Genomic DNA, 19,988 nt, shown 5'->3' on the forward strand with positions numbered 1-19,988 from the left:
GAAGTTTTCTCATCCCTTTCTCCTAACCCAGTGCCAAGCACACAAAATGGACTCAGGAAGGTTTGTGCCTGGAAGACAGAATGAATCAGTGACCTTCCTATGTGGACTAAGGACAAAGAATTCAACACTGAAGGGAATAGCCTGCCATTTGAAAGGAGAGGGAGACTGCACATTTGTATCAGATGAAATTACTGTCTTCATGTATTAATGTGCTTGGCTTTTGCATGTGTCTAGGAAGATAATGCAGGGCTTTGAGAAGCGGAGTGAGATGAAGGAGAAATTATACAGTAAATGAGCGTTTCCCTCAATCATTCCTTTGGTAATAAATTGTTATATGTTACTGAGTGCCTTTTTCTCTTCTAGTCAAACAAAGAGCTGACAAATGTTTTCAAAGTGTTATCAGCATTTTCTAATAGTTTGTCTTTCACTGACATTTTTAGTTAATTAATTCAGATGCAGTAATAAATTGCTGCCCTTGTGCATAACCCAACTAGTGTATTTATAATGGCGATATAGGACAGATTGTTACCAGCTCACAAGGATGTGTGATGTGATGCCATTTGAAGCTCTGAAAATGGAGGGGGAAAGATTGTGTCTTTAGATAACTCAACCCTGAGTTCTGGCCCATTAATTATATTATACTTGCTATTAGTTTAAAGAGTCAAATAATTCCTTAGGTTTATTAGGAAAACAGTATTTCTCCCTGTTCCTCAAAGGCAACCGCTTTCAGTAATTTTAAGAGAGTCTCTTTTAGTATTTGCCTCCAAATCACTAAATAACCTGATAGTAATGCGACTTCTTAGAGTTTGTTTTAGGATTGATTATCACTGATTTCCTTCAGTGAAAGAGGAGAATTTAGCTCCCTTTCACCACCTCTTTACTGCACTCATATCCCTTTCTACCAGTATAGGTTAGCATTTAAAACTACTGCTTCTATGTAAATTTCCCTCATAGAAAAGCCATGCAGTATATACTATGATTACTTTTTTCCTACCTAATGTTTTTTTGTTTTCTTTGAAGTTTATGATTCTCTTATTTTCACTTTGAATAATTTTCAATTTGCCCCAAAATCTCTAGCAGTTATCTAAATCTCCTCAAGGTGTTCACATGTGACAGATACACAGTCAATTACTTGTCAGGTATTCAGTCAATTTAATCTTTAGAAGAAATCTCTCCTGGAGCCTTCTGACCTGCTCCAATCTCTCTGCTCTCTATGCCTTTACTATAATCCTGGGGATTCCTATCCCTTCTTTTGTGTTGAAATCCATTTCCTGAATGGATTCCATGTCTTCCTCTTTTTCAGTTTACTTTCTTGTTTTCTTGGAGCATTTCCTCCTATAGCTTCCTGAGAAATGGTGTAGGGAGGTAAATTTTAGTGACTTTGTAAATCAGAAAATATCTTTATTCCTTTCTGGCTTCATTATATTTTAGCTTCCAGGGTTACTTTTGAAAAACCTAAAGATAATTTGATTCCCCCTTTTTAAAATGTGATCCGTTTACTTACTTTGTTTTGCTTCCTTTTGTTTTCTTTCTGGAAATTTGTAGGGATTCCTCTTGTCCTCAAGTGTTTTGAAATTTCAGACTGATGAGCCTTTGAGTTTATTTTTATCCATTGTGCTAGGTACTTAGTGGATCCTTTTAGTCTGAAAATTCAAGTCATTAAATCCTGGGAAATTTCTTTGAATTATTTTGTTTATGATTTCTTCTCTCTTTTTTTTTTTTCTCTCTCTTTCTGGACTACTATTATTTAGGTATTAGATTTCCCACACTTATCCTCTAATGTTCTTATCTCTTCTCTTCTATTTTCCATCTCTGTCTTTTTTGTTCTGCCTCCAGAGAGATTCCCTTAACTTTACATCTTGCCCTTCTGGTTTTCATTTTTCATATTTTGAATTGCCAAGGGCTCTTTTTCTCTGAATAGCATCCTGTGTAGTATTTTCCTGTATCCATCTGAGCATATTAATGATTTAAACAATTTTTATTCTTGTTTTTGTTTTTGGTTTGATCTTGATAATATCATTTGCCTTAGAAGCTTTTCTTACAAGTTTGGTGATACTTGATTGCATATTTCTTTTTAAGAGGAAAGGACTGGAAAACACTGAAAGCTCTTCATGTCTGGACAGAGGTTGTTAACTGTGGGGTTCACTGTAGGGTCATTTGGCTGGGCTCTTTTCTTGAGGAAACACCTAATGTTACTCTGCTCGGGCCTTTCGTCTTGGGCTTGTCAAGACTCTCTCAGTTATCCACCTATGAAGTATTTGCCTGTATTCTGGAAGCAGAGTGGAGGGGAAAGAGGACTGGTGGTCTCAGCATTTAATATGCATACCCTCATTTGATCACCTTGTTTTCAATACAGCCCTTAATTGTGCTGTTTCTCTCTCCAAAGAATAAAATTCTAGTTTATTTGCTAAGATTTAAGAGTGATTGTTGCCTGACTCTGTGGAGGGGATCTGGAAATACAATTGTCTTACAGATTTTCAACTACTCTTCCTGTTTTTTAATTGAGGTATAAGTGACATACAACACTGTATCAGTGTCAGGTGCATAACATATGATTCACTATTTGTATACGTTGCAAAATGGTCACCCAGTCTTCGTTCCTAACCCCAGTTTTTACTGCTGCTTTAAGAAGTACATGGAGCTCTCAGTTCCAGAGCCAGATAGTTGTTATTGAAGTGTAGCTCACATCGCCTCTCAGCCCCACTCTTCTGGCTTTGGGTTCAACTTTTTAAAGTCTGCGAAGTTAGTTACCACTTGTCCATCTGCTTTTCAGCTTCCAAAATTTTGTTATTATTATAACCTCTCCTGTTCTCTCTCTTTGTTGGATTTGCATATAAGCACAATACGTACCAGGCACAATAATTTAAAACATTACTGTCTTCTCATTAGAAACAATGGAAACAAAAAGAGAGAAAATCCCATTACTAACGTGTTATTGGAGTTTCTGGAGGTTGCAAAAGTAAATGTACATGCTTCAGTGTGCCGTCTTAACACACAAGTCCCCAAAAGAAGTTTTTAATGGAGGAAGAAGGTTTTTAAAAGGTAAAAGAAAACAGTGAACTTTAAAATGTTCTTTTTATTTTAACCAAACTCAGCCTGATTTTATTGCATTTCCAACAGTAGAAGAATGAGATCCAAATACAACTAGTGAACGTCTAAAAACCACAACCAGGCTTTTCTGAATATTTGTCTTTTCTTGGTCAAGAATTAAAATCTAGAGAGTTACAGAACTTAGAGATCAGAAATATTTCCTCTAATTTCCAACACTTTTCTCCAGTATTCCTAAGAGTTATCTTTTTTGATGAGACACTAAGTGATGAGGAATGTATTAACTTTTGAGACCATTTACACATTTAGACTGTGAAAATAAGGAGGGAAGTAGGTTAGAAGACTGGTTCTGTCTCTCTGTAATGTTTATCCATAATATACATGTTATAAAAACAGTATCTTGGGAACAGCGTTATTTGATATTCTGGGGCTTTAAATCAGATAGGTCAGAGTTTTATTGGTCTTATTATTTGTGTAACCTTTAGGAATTGCTTTACACTCGGAACCTGTATCTTCATCTGCGATGCAAAGATTAAATACAGCGGCCCACCACATCTGCTGGTTTGGCATCTGCAGATATGGTGGGCCCATGTACTACGTCATTTTATATAAGGCACTTAAATATCTGCAGATTTTTGTATCTGCGGGGTTCCTGGAACCAATCCCCCACTGATACCAAGGGACGTTTGAGGGTTTGTAAACTTTAAATAGGGTATAGTATTAAAGAACCTGGCAAAGAGCTTGGCACATAGAAGCTCAGCATTAAATGATACCCAGTTTTCCTCTTATTGATTTAATCAGGGAAAGCTTTTTCAGTGTATAACATTTGGTCTATACCTACAGAGAGGGTAGGATTTTAATAGACAAGCCAGAGATGGAGAGGACTAGGACAGACCTTCCAGACTAAAGGAATAGCATGGCAAAGGTATAGCTGTGTCAAGAATCAAAGTCTGAGACTTGTTTAAGGAATGGCAAGTATTTCTGGGTGTTTGGATTCTGGTGTGGAGCACATGAAAGGATGCAGCATAATGTGAGTGAGGCTGGGATGGTTTTAACACAGGGCATCTCGGCAGGAAAATTTAAGTCGGTGTTCTCACATATTGCAGTTCTGAGTGAGACAGCCAAAACAAAGATCCGTTGGGGACTCAAGGATCCCTTTGTTAAAACTTACTTTTAATATGGCTATTTAACAACTTGATCTGATAGAAATCAAAATTGTAATGGAAATTATTGATAAACCTGGAAAAATGTATGTTACATATATAGTTACTCTAAACAAGTCAAAAACATAAGTAAAGAATATGACCAAGGGAAGAAGATCACTATCTTCATATTTCAAAGGCTGTCGGGGGAAGAAGGAGTAAAATTCGACCTTGCTGATGGCTTAAATTAATATAAATAGATAGAAATCAGAAAGGGGGGATTTGGGGTTCACATGAGAAATAGTATTTTTTGTCAGACAGAACTGCCCAACAATGGAATGGAAAGCTTGGGGGATGAATCTGGTCATTAGAGGCGTATATACTAAAGCTAGATAGATGATTGTCAAAGATGCCCTAGAAAATGGGTCTATTCTGTGAAAAGGTAAAACCAAGTGCCTTCTAAGGTTCTCCTCTTTTTCATATGATTCTGTGCCTGACCAGGACTCTTACATCATCTCAGTGTAAACCTTGCATCAAGCTTTGCCCAGAACAGCCTGTTGCATGAGCTAGGACTTTGAGGACTGTTACAAATACCCAGAGGCAGTCCCTTTCTTTAGTCAACTGTTTCAGCTGCTTCAGAGTCCTCCAGTAGCTGTCACTAGAGCAGACTCGTGATGGTGCCTTAACCAGGGACTTCGCAGTTCTGTCGAACACAGTGAGGCAGTCTCATCCACGTGAAGCCTTTGGTGCTGTTCCGTCGACCTCACGGACATCCTCACCCAAACAGGAGCCTCCAGACACCTTGAGACGGGGCTTGCCAGCCCCTTGTGGCCATAGAACTCTTTTTTTCTCTTTATCTTAACTGAAACCTGAACCCCTTCCATTGGAGACTTGTTTTCTGATACTCCACAAGAGCCAGAAGGGGATGGAGGAGGGAGGGGTGCGTAGTTTGTCGTTTCTCCAGACTATGACTTTTCCCTTCTCCTGTAAAAACATCATCCTTCTTTGGAGATGTTTAACTGTTCACTCTCCATCACACCCAGTCACTGTCATCTGACATGCTAGTTACTTCTTTGGGGCACTCGGAGCTTGGAACCTTGCTTACGGTCTTTCTAGGCTGTTACTCCTATAGTAACTATGCTCTATCCTAAAGTCGTCCCTTGTTTTTCCTGCACCAAACTGTGTGCTGCTTCCCATATTCTCGCTTGCTTCTGTGCTTTTACGCATACAGTTTCCTCTATTCGGAATACTATTTCCCTACTCTTTACCTAATAAGATCCATCTTGCACTGTGTGGCCAAGTAGGTCATCACTTCTTTTCCAAACATACCTGTCTCCCCTAGACTTGGTTAGGCATCCTTCCTGAGTTCCTATCATTTTCTCTAATGTGCTATTTATTACTCTTTCATATATTTATGTTTTGGATTTTTTAATGTCTTCCATTTTATTATTACCTTAAAAGCAGGAACTGCCTCTTCTTTATTTTGTAACTTCTGCCCATGGCTTCGCCTATAGAAGGTGTTCAGTACCTACTGGCTGAGTGCACACGTGATTCCAGCTGCTTGTCTTCTTTGTACTTATTACAGGACTGAAGGTGGAACAAAAAGAAGTAGACTTGGTGTTGCTGCTCTAGCTAGTTTATATCTAGCTCAAGTTCTGTTTGAAATGTATATGTTCTTACTTGTTAAATAAATACACTACACACACACACACTGATGGATTTAGGTTCAGAACGTAAGTCTGCCTTTTACCTCCTATAGTTCTACGCTTTTTACCTGTCACCCCACTTTTGTGTTTCTGTCAATTTTCCGATCCCCTCACTTCAGTCTTTTGGCATTTCTTAGCTTCAAAATATTGTGAATATATTGTTCACCGTGGATGTTTCTTTTTTGGTGACTCTTGTCTTTTAAGACTGTGGTCTGTTACATCCACGACATGTCTGATTTCATTGAGACCAAAAATAACAACATATAGTCTTAACTAAAGGAAGCTGGAAAGTAATGAGGGAAGTAGGAAGAAAAGGCACAGCATTAATGGTTTAGTATAAAAAACAGTACTGTCCTTAGGAATAGCTATTGAGGAAAAGGGATGAGAACTAACAATTGTGAAATACTTATAACTCACAGACTGTGTTGGGAGTTTTACATACATTATTGTATTTATTCCATCCAGTAATGCTATGAAGCAGATGTTGTTATATGCATTATGTAGATGAGGAACCGGAGCCTCAGAGGGGTTAAGTGACTTGCTCAAGGTCACAAAGGTGTTAGCTTGCAAACCTGGAATTCCAACCCAAGACCTTTTCACATTTTAGTTCCTCTCCTATACTACATACATTTTAAATTGGCTTTTTATTAGATTATTTTTGATTTAAGAATTTTGGAAGTTAGCTAGGAGGTTAATGTGAAAGTGACAGTTTGATGATAGAAGATAATGTGGTTCATTAACCTTGGCATAGTTCTTGAACAGCTAATTGATTTGATGGGGTGGTTTTGTGTCATAACCTGTTCAAAGATTATAAATAAATAATGCCAGCGAGTAATACTTAAATACCAATGGAGCTCTCATTTACCAAATCTCATTAACACAATCTAAAATTTGTGCTGATTTTTTTGTATTATTTTGGGGGTTTTTTTAGACAGTTGTCCAAAAATAGATTATTAACATATTGCATAAACTTCATTCTCAGTTCACTTTGTCCAGAAAAAATTGTATTCCCACTTTATTGTAAGAAATTAAATCAAATGATTCCTTGGCCAATCCTTTCTTCCTCTCCTCAACACCCTGCTACATATACACATTCCTCTTCATATACACCTATATGTATACATATCCACGCTACATATACATGTTCCTCTAATGCACTTACCTACCTGTGAGCTTCTTAGGCTCTTTCCTCCATCTACACTGACTTGCCTTCTTTCCCAGTATTTACTGCCCAGCTTGGCTCAGCTCTGTTTCCGTCAGATTATGGCTTAGGTCCCTACACTTCAAGAAAGCTTTTCCCAGAGATTTCTCCGTAAGTCAAATAAGCAAATATGGATTTCATCCCTGCAATTTGCAACTCAGTTCCCAAGAAAAGTTTATTAATTACCATGTACTTGGCATGATGTTAGTTGTCAGGTATTTTATGATAAATAAAATAGATCTCTGCCATTAACACTGTCCTGTTGTAAGTATTATGTAGGATCTACAGGAGCAAATTATGTAATCTCTCTGTATCTCAGTTTCTTCATCTGTAACATGGGGATGATAATAGTACCTGCTTTGTCATAATTCTTACAATGAGGATTGAATAAGTTAGTATTTGTATAGTACTTGAGAAGGGCCTAGCATATAGAAAATGGTGTAGAATTGTTTTATTTACCAAAATAAAACTGAACTTTGCAATTACTTTATCTAATTCTAAAAAGTCCTATTGGTATCTTTACTAGTATCAAAATACATTTATAGATTGGTTTGTAGAAAAATGTCATCTTGATAATAACAGATCTTCCTATCCAAGAATAGGGTGAGTTTCCATTTATTAAGACCTCCTTTTGCACCCTTTAACATGTTGATCACCATGTCACACAAATCTGAGTGACAGTTGTGTTTCCTCAAGGGCACCCACTCCACAGTGGGCAGTCAGAGTGTTAATAGAATATTAAGGTTTTCTTGATGTAGATCTCACCATTTGGTTATATTTCTTTGTAGATATTTTATATTTGTTGCTATTTAAAAAAGGCATCGTGTCAGAGTCTAATTCACTGTTATTTATATAAAGGAAGACTACTAATTTTTGTTCTTAAATTTTCTACTCAATTTGTGATGAGTCTTCAGTTGGTTTGCTTAGATTTTCTAGATGTATAATCATATTTCTAAAAATTGGTCATTTTTACCTCTTCCCCTCCCCCCAGTTTTTCTAGTTTTTAATTCTTTCTCTTACCTGATTTGTGTTAATTAACTGTGGTAGGTAGTGAACATCTTTATTTATATTGTGGTTTTTGACTTGTGACCATTATACTTAAAAAAGATCATTATATACAATCTGGTATGTTTTTCCAGTTTGATAAACAAGGTCACTTAATGCTGTGCTTTGCTTTAACAACCAAAGATTTTGTCCTGTTCTGAACTAGTTAATTCATCTATTCTTTAGTTTTTCAGTCTGTCTTCCAAAAACTTGAACATCCAAATTTGGCTCTGAGCCTGACAGGATCTTACAAAATATTTTAGAGAATCTGGAGAACAAAAACTCAGACTCCTCAAAATAGATAAAGTTGGGGATAATTCTTCAGTGTCTCAAACCCCTTCCCCTTGAGCACTTAAAGTATATCCCAGCATGTATTTCATGTTCAAAATATGATTCGCTAACTAAAACCTCCGTGTCCTTGTGGAGAGCTGTCCCCATTGTGCCTGACACATGGTAGACACCCAGTGTTACCTGCCCATTGAGGAGCTGCTCAGGCCACATTCTCACCATGCATTCACTCCAGGTATCTTCAGGTAAAGGGCAGAAGTAAACTTTTCCACCTGTATTAGTTTTCTCTTGCTTTATAACAAATTAGCACAAATTTCACAGCTTACACAACATGCATGTTTGTACCTCTGAGTTCTGTAGGTCAGAACTCTGGGCAGGCTCATCTGGTTTCTCTGCTTGGGGGCTGAAAAGGCCAGAATCAAGGCGTTGGTCAGGCTGGACTCCTATCTGGAGACTCTTGGGAATAATCCACTTCCAAGCTCATTTAAATTGTTGGCAGAATCCAGTCCCTTGCTGCCGTAGGTCTAAGGTTCCCGCTTATTTGCTGGCTTTCAGCCAGGGCCACTCTTCGCTCCTAGAGGCCCCCTGCATTCCTTCTCACATGGCCCCTCCATCTTCTGACCAAAATGTCCCATCAAGCCCTTCTCACAGCTCAGATCTCTCAGAACTTTTCCTTCTGCTGCCTGCCAGAGAGAACTCTCCGCTTTTAAAGGCTCCTGTGATTAGACTATGCCTGTCCAGATAATCTCCCTTTGCCATAACCATAAAATAACCAGGGGAGTAACCCCAGGGCTAAAGGTCATGGGGGTCATCTGAAAATTCTGCCTGTTCTCCCACCCCTCAGGCTCTTGTAGAAAGTTGTACTTGCTTCTGGGTTCACTTAGTTGTCATTTGTTTAAGAGGCAAGCTCCTTCGGGGTGGTGTCCATGGCTGAGTCACTTTGTGATACCCTGTCACACCTTGCACACGTTGCCTGTAGGAGATTACATATCTAATGACTTAATTATACTTTCTGTTAAATGAATTGTGCAATCCAAAGAAGAGCAAAATTATTACAGACCAAATTGTAAGAGCATCCGTCCAGTTGGAGGGGCAGTGTGCACTTCACAGTTAATTACCATTTTGTAGTTCTTTGGTTTTGCTTTTCTTTTTTTGGAAGCTCCATTTATTTACGGTCAACCAGAGAAACTGAACAATGGACACAGGGGCTTGGACTCTAATGCAATTCGAGTGAGGTCAGAATTCCACAAAAAAAATCTCACAAGACATGAAGTAGATATTATAGTAAAATTAATATTTTAAGGGGAAAAAACATTAATAAGAGAAAAGAGCATTCTGGAAAACTGTTCCATTTAGGGCACCTCATTACTGGATACTTTGAGGGAAACTGGAGGAAGTTCAGAGACATAAAGAATGATGAGGAGGCTGTAGGGATTAACTTACAAGCAAAGATTTTAAACAACTTAAATATGTATAGCTTGACTGGATAACAGCTGAGTCGAGATGCAACTGTTGTCACATGTCTAATATCAAGAGAAGGAAAGTGTTTCCCTGAAGAGCTGAGAGTCTCTTTCTAAGTATTGGAATTAAATGAGGAATGAGAAAACAATCTTTTTAAACCAACTTGTAAGCAGTGTTTCAACTGTGTGTGGGGATGTGACATGTCAGAGTTGAGTTCAAAGCCCGGCTCTTCTGCTTGCTACCTGTGAAAATTCAGACAACTCCTTTAACCTTTTCAACTTTGTCATGTGTAGGATAGGAATTATACAGCCTATCTCTTGGGGTCATTATGAAGATTAAATGAGATGATGTAAGTAAGCCATCAGGTCCCATGCCTGGCCACAGGCTGCAAATCGAGAAGAATAGTAAATGTTACTGGTATTCCCAATATCATTTTCAGTCTTCAGTGGTTAAGAGTTCAGAGTGCTAGAGTCAGACAAACCAGGGTACAAAATCAAGCTCTACCGCTTATTAACTCTACCTCTGAGCCTCCAAACATAAGCCTGTGCCCAAATGTTTATAGCACCTTAATTCATAATAGCCCAAACAGGGGACAACCCAAATGTCTACCAACCAGCATGCAGATAAACAATTTGTTGTATAGTCATACAATGGGATACTGCTCAGCGATAAAAAGGAACCAAGTACTCATACATGCAACAGCATGAGTGAATCTCAAAAGCAAATGAAAGAAGGCAGACACCAGAAGCTAAATATTCTACAGTTCCATTTATAAGACATTCTAGAAAACTGTCTCTGCTCTGTTAAACTGTGGTCTCCTTGACCTGATCCAGCTCTCCACTCCAAGATCAAAGCCAGTGAACTGGAAGCAGAAATGGCTAAACTTGATCCATTTAGGGAACAGGTTTCAGCTCCCAAGGGTATCAGGAATCCAGATTTGGCCAAAGGTCACTATGAGGTAGCTTGAGGCATATCAGAGTGCACAGGACTGTTCATACAAGGGCAGGGAGCCAGGGCGGAGCCTCCTGGTCCTGACACTGTGAACATCTGCTCTGATGGATCCTACACAAGTTTGTCCACTCACATAGCCTCCAGCCTCCAGAGAACATAACCTTTCTTTGATGACCACTAGTTAAAGCTGATTACAGTGCTATCAAGGGTCTGATTTACTTGCCTGTGATAAATTTCCAGTTGTGCTTTGCTTGTGTATTTGCAGTATGCTGAGTGACCCTCCTCAGTAACTCGCAAGAACTGGCAGTGATGGAGACCACACTTACAGATTAGGTTGACCCCAGAGTTGCATCAGTTTAATAGTGCTTCTAGTTATTTTCTGGCAGACATAAGAATCTGAAGCAAAGGACCATCTTAATTGAAGTGTTTTTAATATGACAGATTTTATAATGATAAATTTGGCTCAGATATAACCTGTACCTCGTTAAAAACAACATATGATGCAAAGAAAAGAGCCTGTGATTAGAACTTACAAACTCAGATTCTGGTCCCTGGACTCAACCTGGTTATCCTTAGCAAGGCCACTTAACCTCTCACTTACCTCCCAGGGTAAATGAAGCAGGTGGATTGATGCTCTCAAAGTGCCATTTAGCTCAAATATGAACCCCATGATTCTAAGAGTAGTTGGTAGTATGATTGGGAGGAGAAATAGAAGAAACTTCTCCATTCTTACTCCTAAGACCTTTTAGACTTGACTTGTAGGCTCTTCAGACTTCAGAATGGCAGGCCTCAGCTGTGTCCGGTATTTACATTATAACATACCTGTTTTGGAAAAGAACTGGCAAGGTTTATAAATGAGGATGGAAAAGTACTTAGGTTGTTCTTGCAGCAAGAGGCCCATAATCAAGTTTTTATACTTTTCCTTCGAGGTATATATTTGCAGTGACTCACTGTGAGAAACAATGTTATTGCTTGTATTAAATATTCTTTAAGTAGCTTTTCCATATCTTTGAAAGAGCTGTATTTTCTTCTAGGAAGGCAGATTTCATTTTTGACGTGGTGGTGCCCTTTTTTTAAAGCTCTTAATCTAGTTCTTTTTATGTCAGTAAAACCTTAGCATTTAAAAATGAATTGAAATATCGATAACTAGTCCTCTAGAGATTTTTGACTACATAAGCCAGAGTTCTAAAGTTAAGTCTTTGATGCATGTGTACATTTTTAATTTCTTATTTTCTCAGTTCCTCCAGACCCGTTCTCTTTGTAGTCACATTCACTCTAATCCCATCACGAAAGTGTGGATCTGTTCGTAACCTCTACTGAAGCATTGTATTAATCCACATTCCCTCACGGTAACAGACGGTTTGTATCAAACGTATCATGCAGCTTAGCTCAGGTCCCATATGGAACTCATAAGGCACGCAATAAGTGGCCTTGTGTAGATGAATAAGGTTTGGAAGGGTAAGAGAGAGAAAGAGGGAGAGAGAGCGTCGTCTAAACCGAATTTTTCCTGCCAAAACCTAAATGACAAAATGATTCTTGAACCCCCAGAGTCTTTCCTGGCCTGGAAAAATTGTGTTTAAAAAATAAAAATAAAGTTGAGCCCTTTGATATTAAATTAGACCTCTTAGCTCAATAGGAGGATGTTCACTGAGTACAAGAACTCTGCATCTATTTTCTCAAAAGTACAGGCACACTTATTTTTAAATATGATCTCCAGAGCTGCAAAGGGTCTTACCTAGTCAGTGGAGCACCATTTATCAAGCTGTATGAACTAGTTTATTTCAACTACAAGAGCTCTAGCATCATGGCTGATCTGCCTACATAGTGATTTGAGATGAACCCACCATGTGGCTTTGAAAAAATACCGTATTTTTATACAGAAAGGTGATGTGGGAGAAGAAAACAGAAGATAGGTAATGGACTTGACATGGCCATAGGTGTCTGTTGAGGGATGGATGTATTCCTTGCTCTGGTTTTCTTCCCCTTTTTTTGTGTTCCAGTAACCACAAAGCTAGATAGATCTTCCTGGTCATTTCAGTATAGGGATTTTCTTTTGCTAGTAGACAGTAGCATTTGTTCACTTCTTCAGGAAAACCACTGAACATTGCTTCTCCCCACTTCTCATCTAATTTATCATCTGTGTGTGGTTTTCACCTATTAGCCTACCAGAGAGTTGCACAAAAATTTAACTGCTCCCATGGAGTTCTAAACCAGTCAGAGTAGAGCTGAAATTCAAGCTAATTGAAACCAAAATCCCACTTAAAAACTGCTTAGACTCTGGGTGGTGGTGCAGTAGGAAGTTGTTACAAAAGGTGTTTATTTCAGAGACTAATTTGAAGCAGTTAGACAGACCCAAAGCAATATTTTATTTGCCCAGGTTTCTTGGCCTCTGCCTTCCCTGATCCAAAGTGAGAGCAGAGGGAGCTGCTTTGGGAGAAGTGTGGTGCTGATGGTGGTTGGTCAGGGCAGGTTTGGATGGAAGGTTGAAGTAAGATTTCTTAGAGAAAAGAGGACTTTGGTCTGTTAACCTGTCCTTCACAGGTGCCTCTGGGGTTGTTTTCCTCATTCAGTTTCCCACTTAAAACCCAGTAGTGGTAGCCCCTCAGCGGCTTTAATGAATACTCTAACAGTCTGGCCTCAGGGGTTTCTATTCTCTGTAAAAATCCTGATCGAACTCTTACAACAATTGTATGAGACAAACACTGTTGGTCCTGTTTTATAGACAAGGCTTAGGTTGGTTATGTACCTCGTTCAAGGTTACATCCATGATATGGTGAGAACAGACTGTGGGTCCAGGCTGGTCGTTCCAAAGACAGAGAGCTGACTCACAGTGCCTAGCCTGGTGGACACTGAGTAAATATTTGTTGTATGAATGGCATGTGTAGGAACTTAGTAAATATTGTTCTTTCTCCCCTTTGTCTATCCTTATTCTTTTCTCCTTGGCCTCGTTCCTTCTTTTTCTTCTTGTTTCTACCAGTACCTTACCAGAGAGTTAACTTGTTGAAGAAATACTTACTAAAAATTTTGATTTGCTCCTCTCCTGGAGTATTTACATTTTAATAGTGGGTCGTCCTTACCTGTCTAGTATAGCATAAGCCTGAACCCCATTTTACTCCCTCCATTTTTATATACGTCCCTTAAGGTGCCCAGAATTGTATCCTTTGTAGACTCTTCCATCAAACCTTACCTTTCAGTGAACAAAATTTGACACCCTCTTAGCCAACTTTGGCTTCTGACACCATCAGAAGCGACCAAAACCAGAAAAAGGGCTGAAAGGACCCATGTGCCTTGATCACTCGCATTGTGAACGTGCCAAACTTGCTCACGGTTATACGTCATGGGTGTGTCTGTCACCCAGGTCTCCTGACCACCCACATCTTGTGTCAGTCTTTCCGTTTCACTAGGTAATTATTTTAAAGATACTGATATGTATATGTGTTTATTGCTGACTCTCTGGAGTGCCTGTAGTCAGAAACTGAGCAAATTAGTAAAAATTAGCTTTTAAAAAAGTGAACTATATACTCTTAAGATTTTTTTCCTTTTATTTGAATTCTGTTTTTCTCCTTTTCTGGATCTCATCCTAATTAGTTAAGTGATAAACCATTTTTGAGCACCAGTTTAATGCCCAGCTTAGTGGTAGGTGTAATGGTGATGATGATAGCGTAGAGGGTATATTTGTAGCATGATGAGAACAGGTGTATTTTATTGAGCACCTACTGTGTACCAGATATTGTTTGGGGTACTCTATATACTTTATCTTAAACTTAACTTTACAAGGCAGACAACATCCCCACTTAAAAACCCAAAGTCAAACAATTGTAAGTAACAGCACTGGTGTTCACACCCAGATCTTCTGCCTTTAAGCTCATTCCAATATGTCGTCATGTCGCTCATTCCCTCCCATACAGCATTAATTTAACTTAATGTTTATCAAGTATCTTTCCGTTAGTCTGGGCTTTCCAAAGACAGAAAAGGAAAGGAGATGTAGGAAGGGGTTTGGGAGAAGGGTAAAATGCCCCTTTTCCTGGAGTAATTAGAGAGAGCTTTGTACAGGAGACAGACTGGTGTTGGCTCTTTGAGAGTGGATAGAATATGACCCGATGTAGGATGCCTAGAGAGAGACTTGGAGACCGGAAAGAGAGCTCTCGGCCAGAGTGGTGCAGCAGCAGGTGTAGTAGAGTCGACAACATTTTAGAAAATCATAAGTAAATAAATGAGTGATAAACTGAGTTGGCAGAATGGAGAAAACTAACTCCTAAAGCCTTCAAGAAGCAATGTAATTCAAGCCATAGAACTCCAGAAGAATGTAGGATTTGGAAGTATCAAGTACCTCATAGAGTGTAAGATAAGGAATAGGTTGAAAAATGGGAGGATTAGTTCAAAGTCTCTAGAAAGAGAAGTAGTTCACTCCCCCCACTCTGCATAAGCAAGCAGCTACCCCTGCACACACCCCAGTGGGTGACTGGAAGTTTACTTTCTGAAGAAAATGGAGCCCAAGAAGCTCTGAACTCTGAACTGCCTGGGATGCTGGGGCAAGAGGTAAGATGTCTTACTGAAAACAAGAGGATTCAGTCAAAGCCCTGCATACCAACCCTGAGCATCCCAATCACTTTTTCCTGCTTAACTCCCAAAATGCAATCCAGGTTAGATTCCTCAGGCAAAAGATTGGAGGTTGCCGTCTGAGAAAAAATAGTCCCAGCATTGAGAGCTACTCGATTGGCGTGTCCCCTACAGAAAGGGCTCATCCACTCATTTTGCAGCAAAACACCCTAGTCAGCAAGCACTGCCAGTGCGCAGACTATTTGACAGCTTTTTAAAGTCTCATTGCTAAAGATGAACTGACAACTAAAGATTACTTGACATTAAAGAAAGAAAAGCCTCTGACATTTCTTTTAAAGTCTGAAGCAAAAGAAAAAGAAAAAAGGAAACCCAGAAGTAACAGAAAACGGAGATGGAGGAGACAAAAAAAAAAAAAAGCCCAATAATAATGATGATAGGAAATAATCAGAATTAGAGCATAAAAGTTTTCCTATAGCGAGAACTCACTAGCAAGGAAAACAAAAGCAAAAATAAACAAATGGGACTACATCAAACTAAAAAGATTTTCCACAACAAAGGAAACTATCAACAAAACAAAAAGGCCACATACTGAATCCGAAAAGATATTTGCAAATGATACCAAAATTTTCAAAGAACTCATACAACTCAACATCAAAAAAAAAAAAAAAAAGAAAAAGAAAAACCAACCCAATTGGAAAATAGACAGAGGACCTGAATGCATTTTTCCAAAGCCACAGAGATGGCCAATAGACGCATGAAAAGATGCTTAACATCACTAATTATAAGGGAAGTGCAAATCAAAACCACAATGAGATATCACCTTACACCTGTCAGAATGACTATTATGAAAAAGATAAGAAATACCAGGTGTTCATGAGGATATGGAGAAAAAGGAACCCTTGTACACTGTTGGTGTAGCCACTATGGAAAACAGTATGGAGGTTTCTCAAAAAATTAAAAATAAAACTACCATACAATCCAACAGTTCCATTTCTGGGTATTTTTCCAAGAAAACAAAAACATTAATTTGCACCCCTATGTTCACTGTAGCATTATTCACAATAGTCAAGATATGGAAGTGCCCATCAATAGATGAATGGATAAAGAAGATGTAACATACATACACACACAGGAATATTACTCAGCCATAAAAAAGAATGAAATTTTGCCATTTGCAACAACATGGATGGAACTAAAGAGTATTATGCAAAGTGCAGTAAGTCAGACAAAAACAAATGCTGTATGATTTCACTTATATGTGGAATCTAAAAAACAAAATAAATGAACTAAGATAACAAAACAGAAATAGAGTCATAGCTACAGAGAACAAACAGGTGGTTGCCAGAGGGGTGGAGGGGGTGGGTAGTGGGGGCTGAGTGAAACAGGTGAGGGTAATTAAAAGGTACAAACTTTCAGTTATAAAATAAGTGAGGCACAGGGATGAAGTGTACAGTGTGGGGAATATAGTCAGTAATTATGCAATATCTTTGTGTGGTGACAGATGCTAACTAGACTTATCATAGTGATCACTTTGTAAGGTATAGAAATATCAAGTCACTATGATGTGCACCAGGGGGAAATGGGCTTGGTAGGTTATAGAGTGCCTCTCATCAGATTGGGGAGGATTTAAGGTTCTGTCGTAATTGGGGAAGGATCTAGAGCGATTGGTACACAGGCACTCAACAAGTCATACTATCAACAAGACAGGTACTCCAAGAGTGGGGGAAATGGCAGTCATCCCTTCAGGAAAAACAAATGAAGGGGCAAAAAATGAATAGTATATTACATGGCATAGCACTGAGCAGTATTTTTGTATATGTAAGGTAAACACCACAAATTGATTTAACAAAAAAATGTATGTTCAAAAATACTTGAACATCTTGAGAGGATGAGGAGAAGTAGATTTGGAGGGTAGACAGTTACACCCTCATGTTTTTTAATAAAAAGTTACTAGGTAACGTGTGGTTGAAAGGCGAAAATGTGCTAAGAAAAGAGTACTGTAAGAGAGCTAAATGCTCATTTTTCATAGAAGGAACACACATGATGTCCAAACGGGGAGGGAAAGAATAAGAAATATTAATATAAGGATATTATTTAGAAATATGAAGGTAAAGAAGAAACAACTGGAAGTGGTTACTATGGCAGAGCAAAGAACTTTTGCTTTTTCATTCATATAAGCCTTTTAGTAGTTTAGACTTAGTAACCAGTATGTAAACTTTATTTTAAAATTTTAGTATATGCAGATTATGTGTCAATTTCTATTTTAGTTCTGTATGTTGAAAATGAAAAAGGTGACATTTTAGAGTTGTTTTTAAGAGGTTGTAGCCTTGACTTTGTCCCTTAGCAGCCTGAGACCTTGGGCAGGACACTTGCCTGACTGAGTCTTAGTGTCTTCATGTATGAAAGGATGGAGGTTGGAAAAGATGATCTCTGTGATCTCTTTAAGCTGTAATATCCGAAGATTCTTTTATAAAATTAATAATGCTTTGCAGCAAATGAGGAGTTAAGACCTGGGTGGAGGCTTGAAATTCCCGCATTTTCTTTTCTTAGTTGAAATCAGACTTAGAAATTTTCATTGTGGTCTCTGAAAAGAATTCAACACCCACCTTCCATTGTTCCACTGTGGAGCCTGGGGCAGGCAATTGACTATGTACTGGCTCCGGGACACATAGCTTAGTGTTATTTTAGTATGGGGTGGGTTTTTTTGAGGGGGGAATATTTAATATTTTTCAGTATGAATCACAGGTGAAATTTCTGTGCCATGTGTAAACAATTTCACTTTTTTATTGAAACAATGAATTCAGGAATGTCATATTGGGATGTCAGCCATTTTGCTTTTATCAATGTATGGAAAAAATGCTTTTATATTAATATAAGAAGTGATGTCATTTAATATGGAGGAGATCTTATAATTCAAGGTCAGCAAATCTCAGGAGGTGATTTAGGTCACCAAGCTAGCTTTGGAAAAGGAAAAAAATATTTTCCCTTTGTCTTCTCAAGTTGTTTCTTTAAAACCAATTTTTTCCTCAGACTTTGGGGTAGCTGATGGAGTAGCATGGTTGTGAAAAAGAGGCTCCGGCTAATAATATCTTTGCCATTAAAACATGTGACGCTGGAGAATTTCCTTCCCCTTTTTGGGCTTCAGTTTTCCCATCTGCTCAAGGAAAGGATTGGCTTAAATAATATTCAAGATACATTTTAGCTTTAACATTCTATGTTTCTCCCTCCTTACTTTATGTGTGTATTCAGACCATTCAAGGGAACTGATTAGGTTTTGGGGTTTTCCTTAAAAGTTCAATGTAGTGAGAGTGAACTCTTTCTCTGTTAAAATGCCGTTCACTCACACAAGTGAAAAATCAATTGAGTACTTGATACAAATAAAAGAGGACTTCCTTTGTTTTGTTGGTAGTGGTTTTATTTTTTTAAATAAGGAAAATATTTAAAAGTTTAACTTCGCTGCATTTAGGTGCTGGAAAAATTTAGGTGCTGGAAAATAAAACTTCAAGACTGATGACCCTTCACATTTGTACCCAGTGTGCAGTTTACAAAGTACTTTCTTCATATATATTATGTCACATGAAAAATACAAGGCTGTGTCGTACACTTCCTGTGCAGTGTATGTGTGAGAGTGTGGATGAACATGCACGTCTGCTCACCTCCCATCTCTATTATAGTTGGTTAAGCAGATGGTATTCAGAGACAAAGTGAGAGGAAGCAAGGAACAGACAGATGAAAACCATTTAGCAAGTTACTCAAGGCACATAGACAAACACTGAATCTGAGAAAATCAACCTTTAGCAGAAATAAATAAAACTAAGAACAGATCTTGCCAGCAGGCCATTGTTTCCTCATGCTAGCTCTACAGCTCTGTGCTCTGGTTCTGGACAAAGACGAAAGTTAGATACACAAGAAAAATAATGTAAAGCACAGCCTCTGTCTAAAGTGGCTTGCCCTTTATTTGTGTAATAAGCATCGACTGAGCACTAGCACTGTGTCAGACACACTTGGGCATCAGTGATGGATACAACACGACCCTTACTCCTGATTGTACAAAGGGAAGGCTCAGTGAAAGAAGGGCTGAATGTGCTCAGAGTGCGTACTACCAGCCTTCAGTATCTAAAATGAACCCCTGGTTTTTCGGTATATATACCTGGAGTTGATGTTAGCAAACCCTACTAGGGTGTGTGAAATATCCTAATCCCTGACTTGGTCATTCTTAGTCTTCTCCAACCATGGGGGCAAGGGAACAGGAAACGAGGAGCCTGCCTTTAAACACCATCTGAAGAGTGTGGGTGGTGATGTTGGGATCGCACATTCACATCTCCTCTTTCAGAGTTTAAAAGGAAAAATAAAAAATGTTTAATGGATTATGTTTGGGAAGCGTTGCCTAGTGTCTGCCCAAATTCCTTTTAATTCTATTTTTCCGCCTTTGCAGCTAAGATATCAACATGGACTAGGGACTCCAGACTTGAGGCAAACCCTCCCTAACCTGAAAAACTTCATGGAGCATGGACTGATGGTCAGGTGGTGAGTACTTTTATCTCTGATACCCTGAAACTGTAATGTGGATAATAAAGCTAGGAAACT

At 38.5% G+C, this 19,988-nt stretch overlaps 1 protein-coding gene across 1 annotated transcript in view; it reads left to right on the forward strand.

Annotated features, from left to right (window-relative positions):
* UVRAG (UV radiation resistance associated) overlaps positions 1-19,988 on the forward strand; it is a 254,299-nt gene that overhangs the window by 209,392 nt on the left and 24,919 nt on the right. The window contains exon 14 of the mRNA XM_074372672.1: positions 19,837-19,928. Within this exon, the coding sequence (XP_074228773.1) occupies positions 19,837-19,928 (92 nt within the window). The remainder of the gene's footprint in view (positions 1-19,836; positions 19,929-19,988) is intronic.

The sequence above is a fragment of the Camelus bactrianus genome, chromosome 10 (genome assembly GCF_048773025.1).
Source record: "Camelus bactrianus isolate YW-2024 breed Bactrian camel chromosome 10, ASM4877302v1, whole genome shotgun sequence".
In the NCBI taxonomy this organism is placed as follows: domain Eukaryota; kingdom Metazoa; phylum Chordata; class Mammalia; order Artiodactyla; family Camelidae; genus Camelus; species Camelus bactrianus.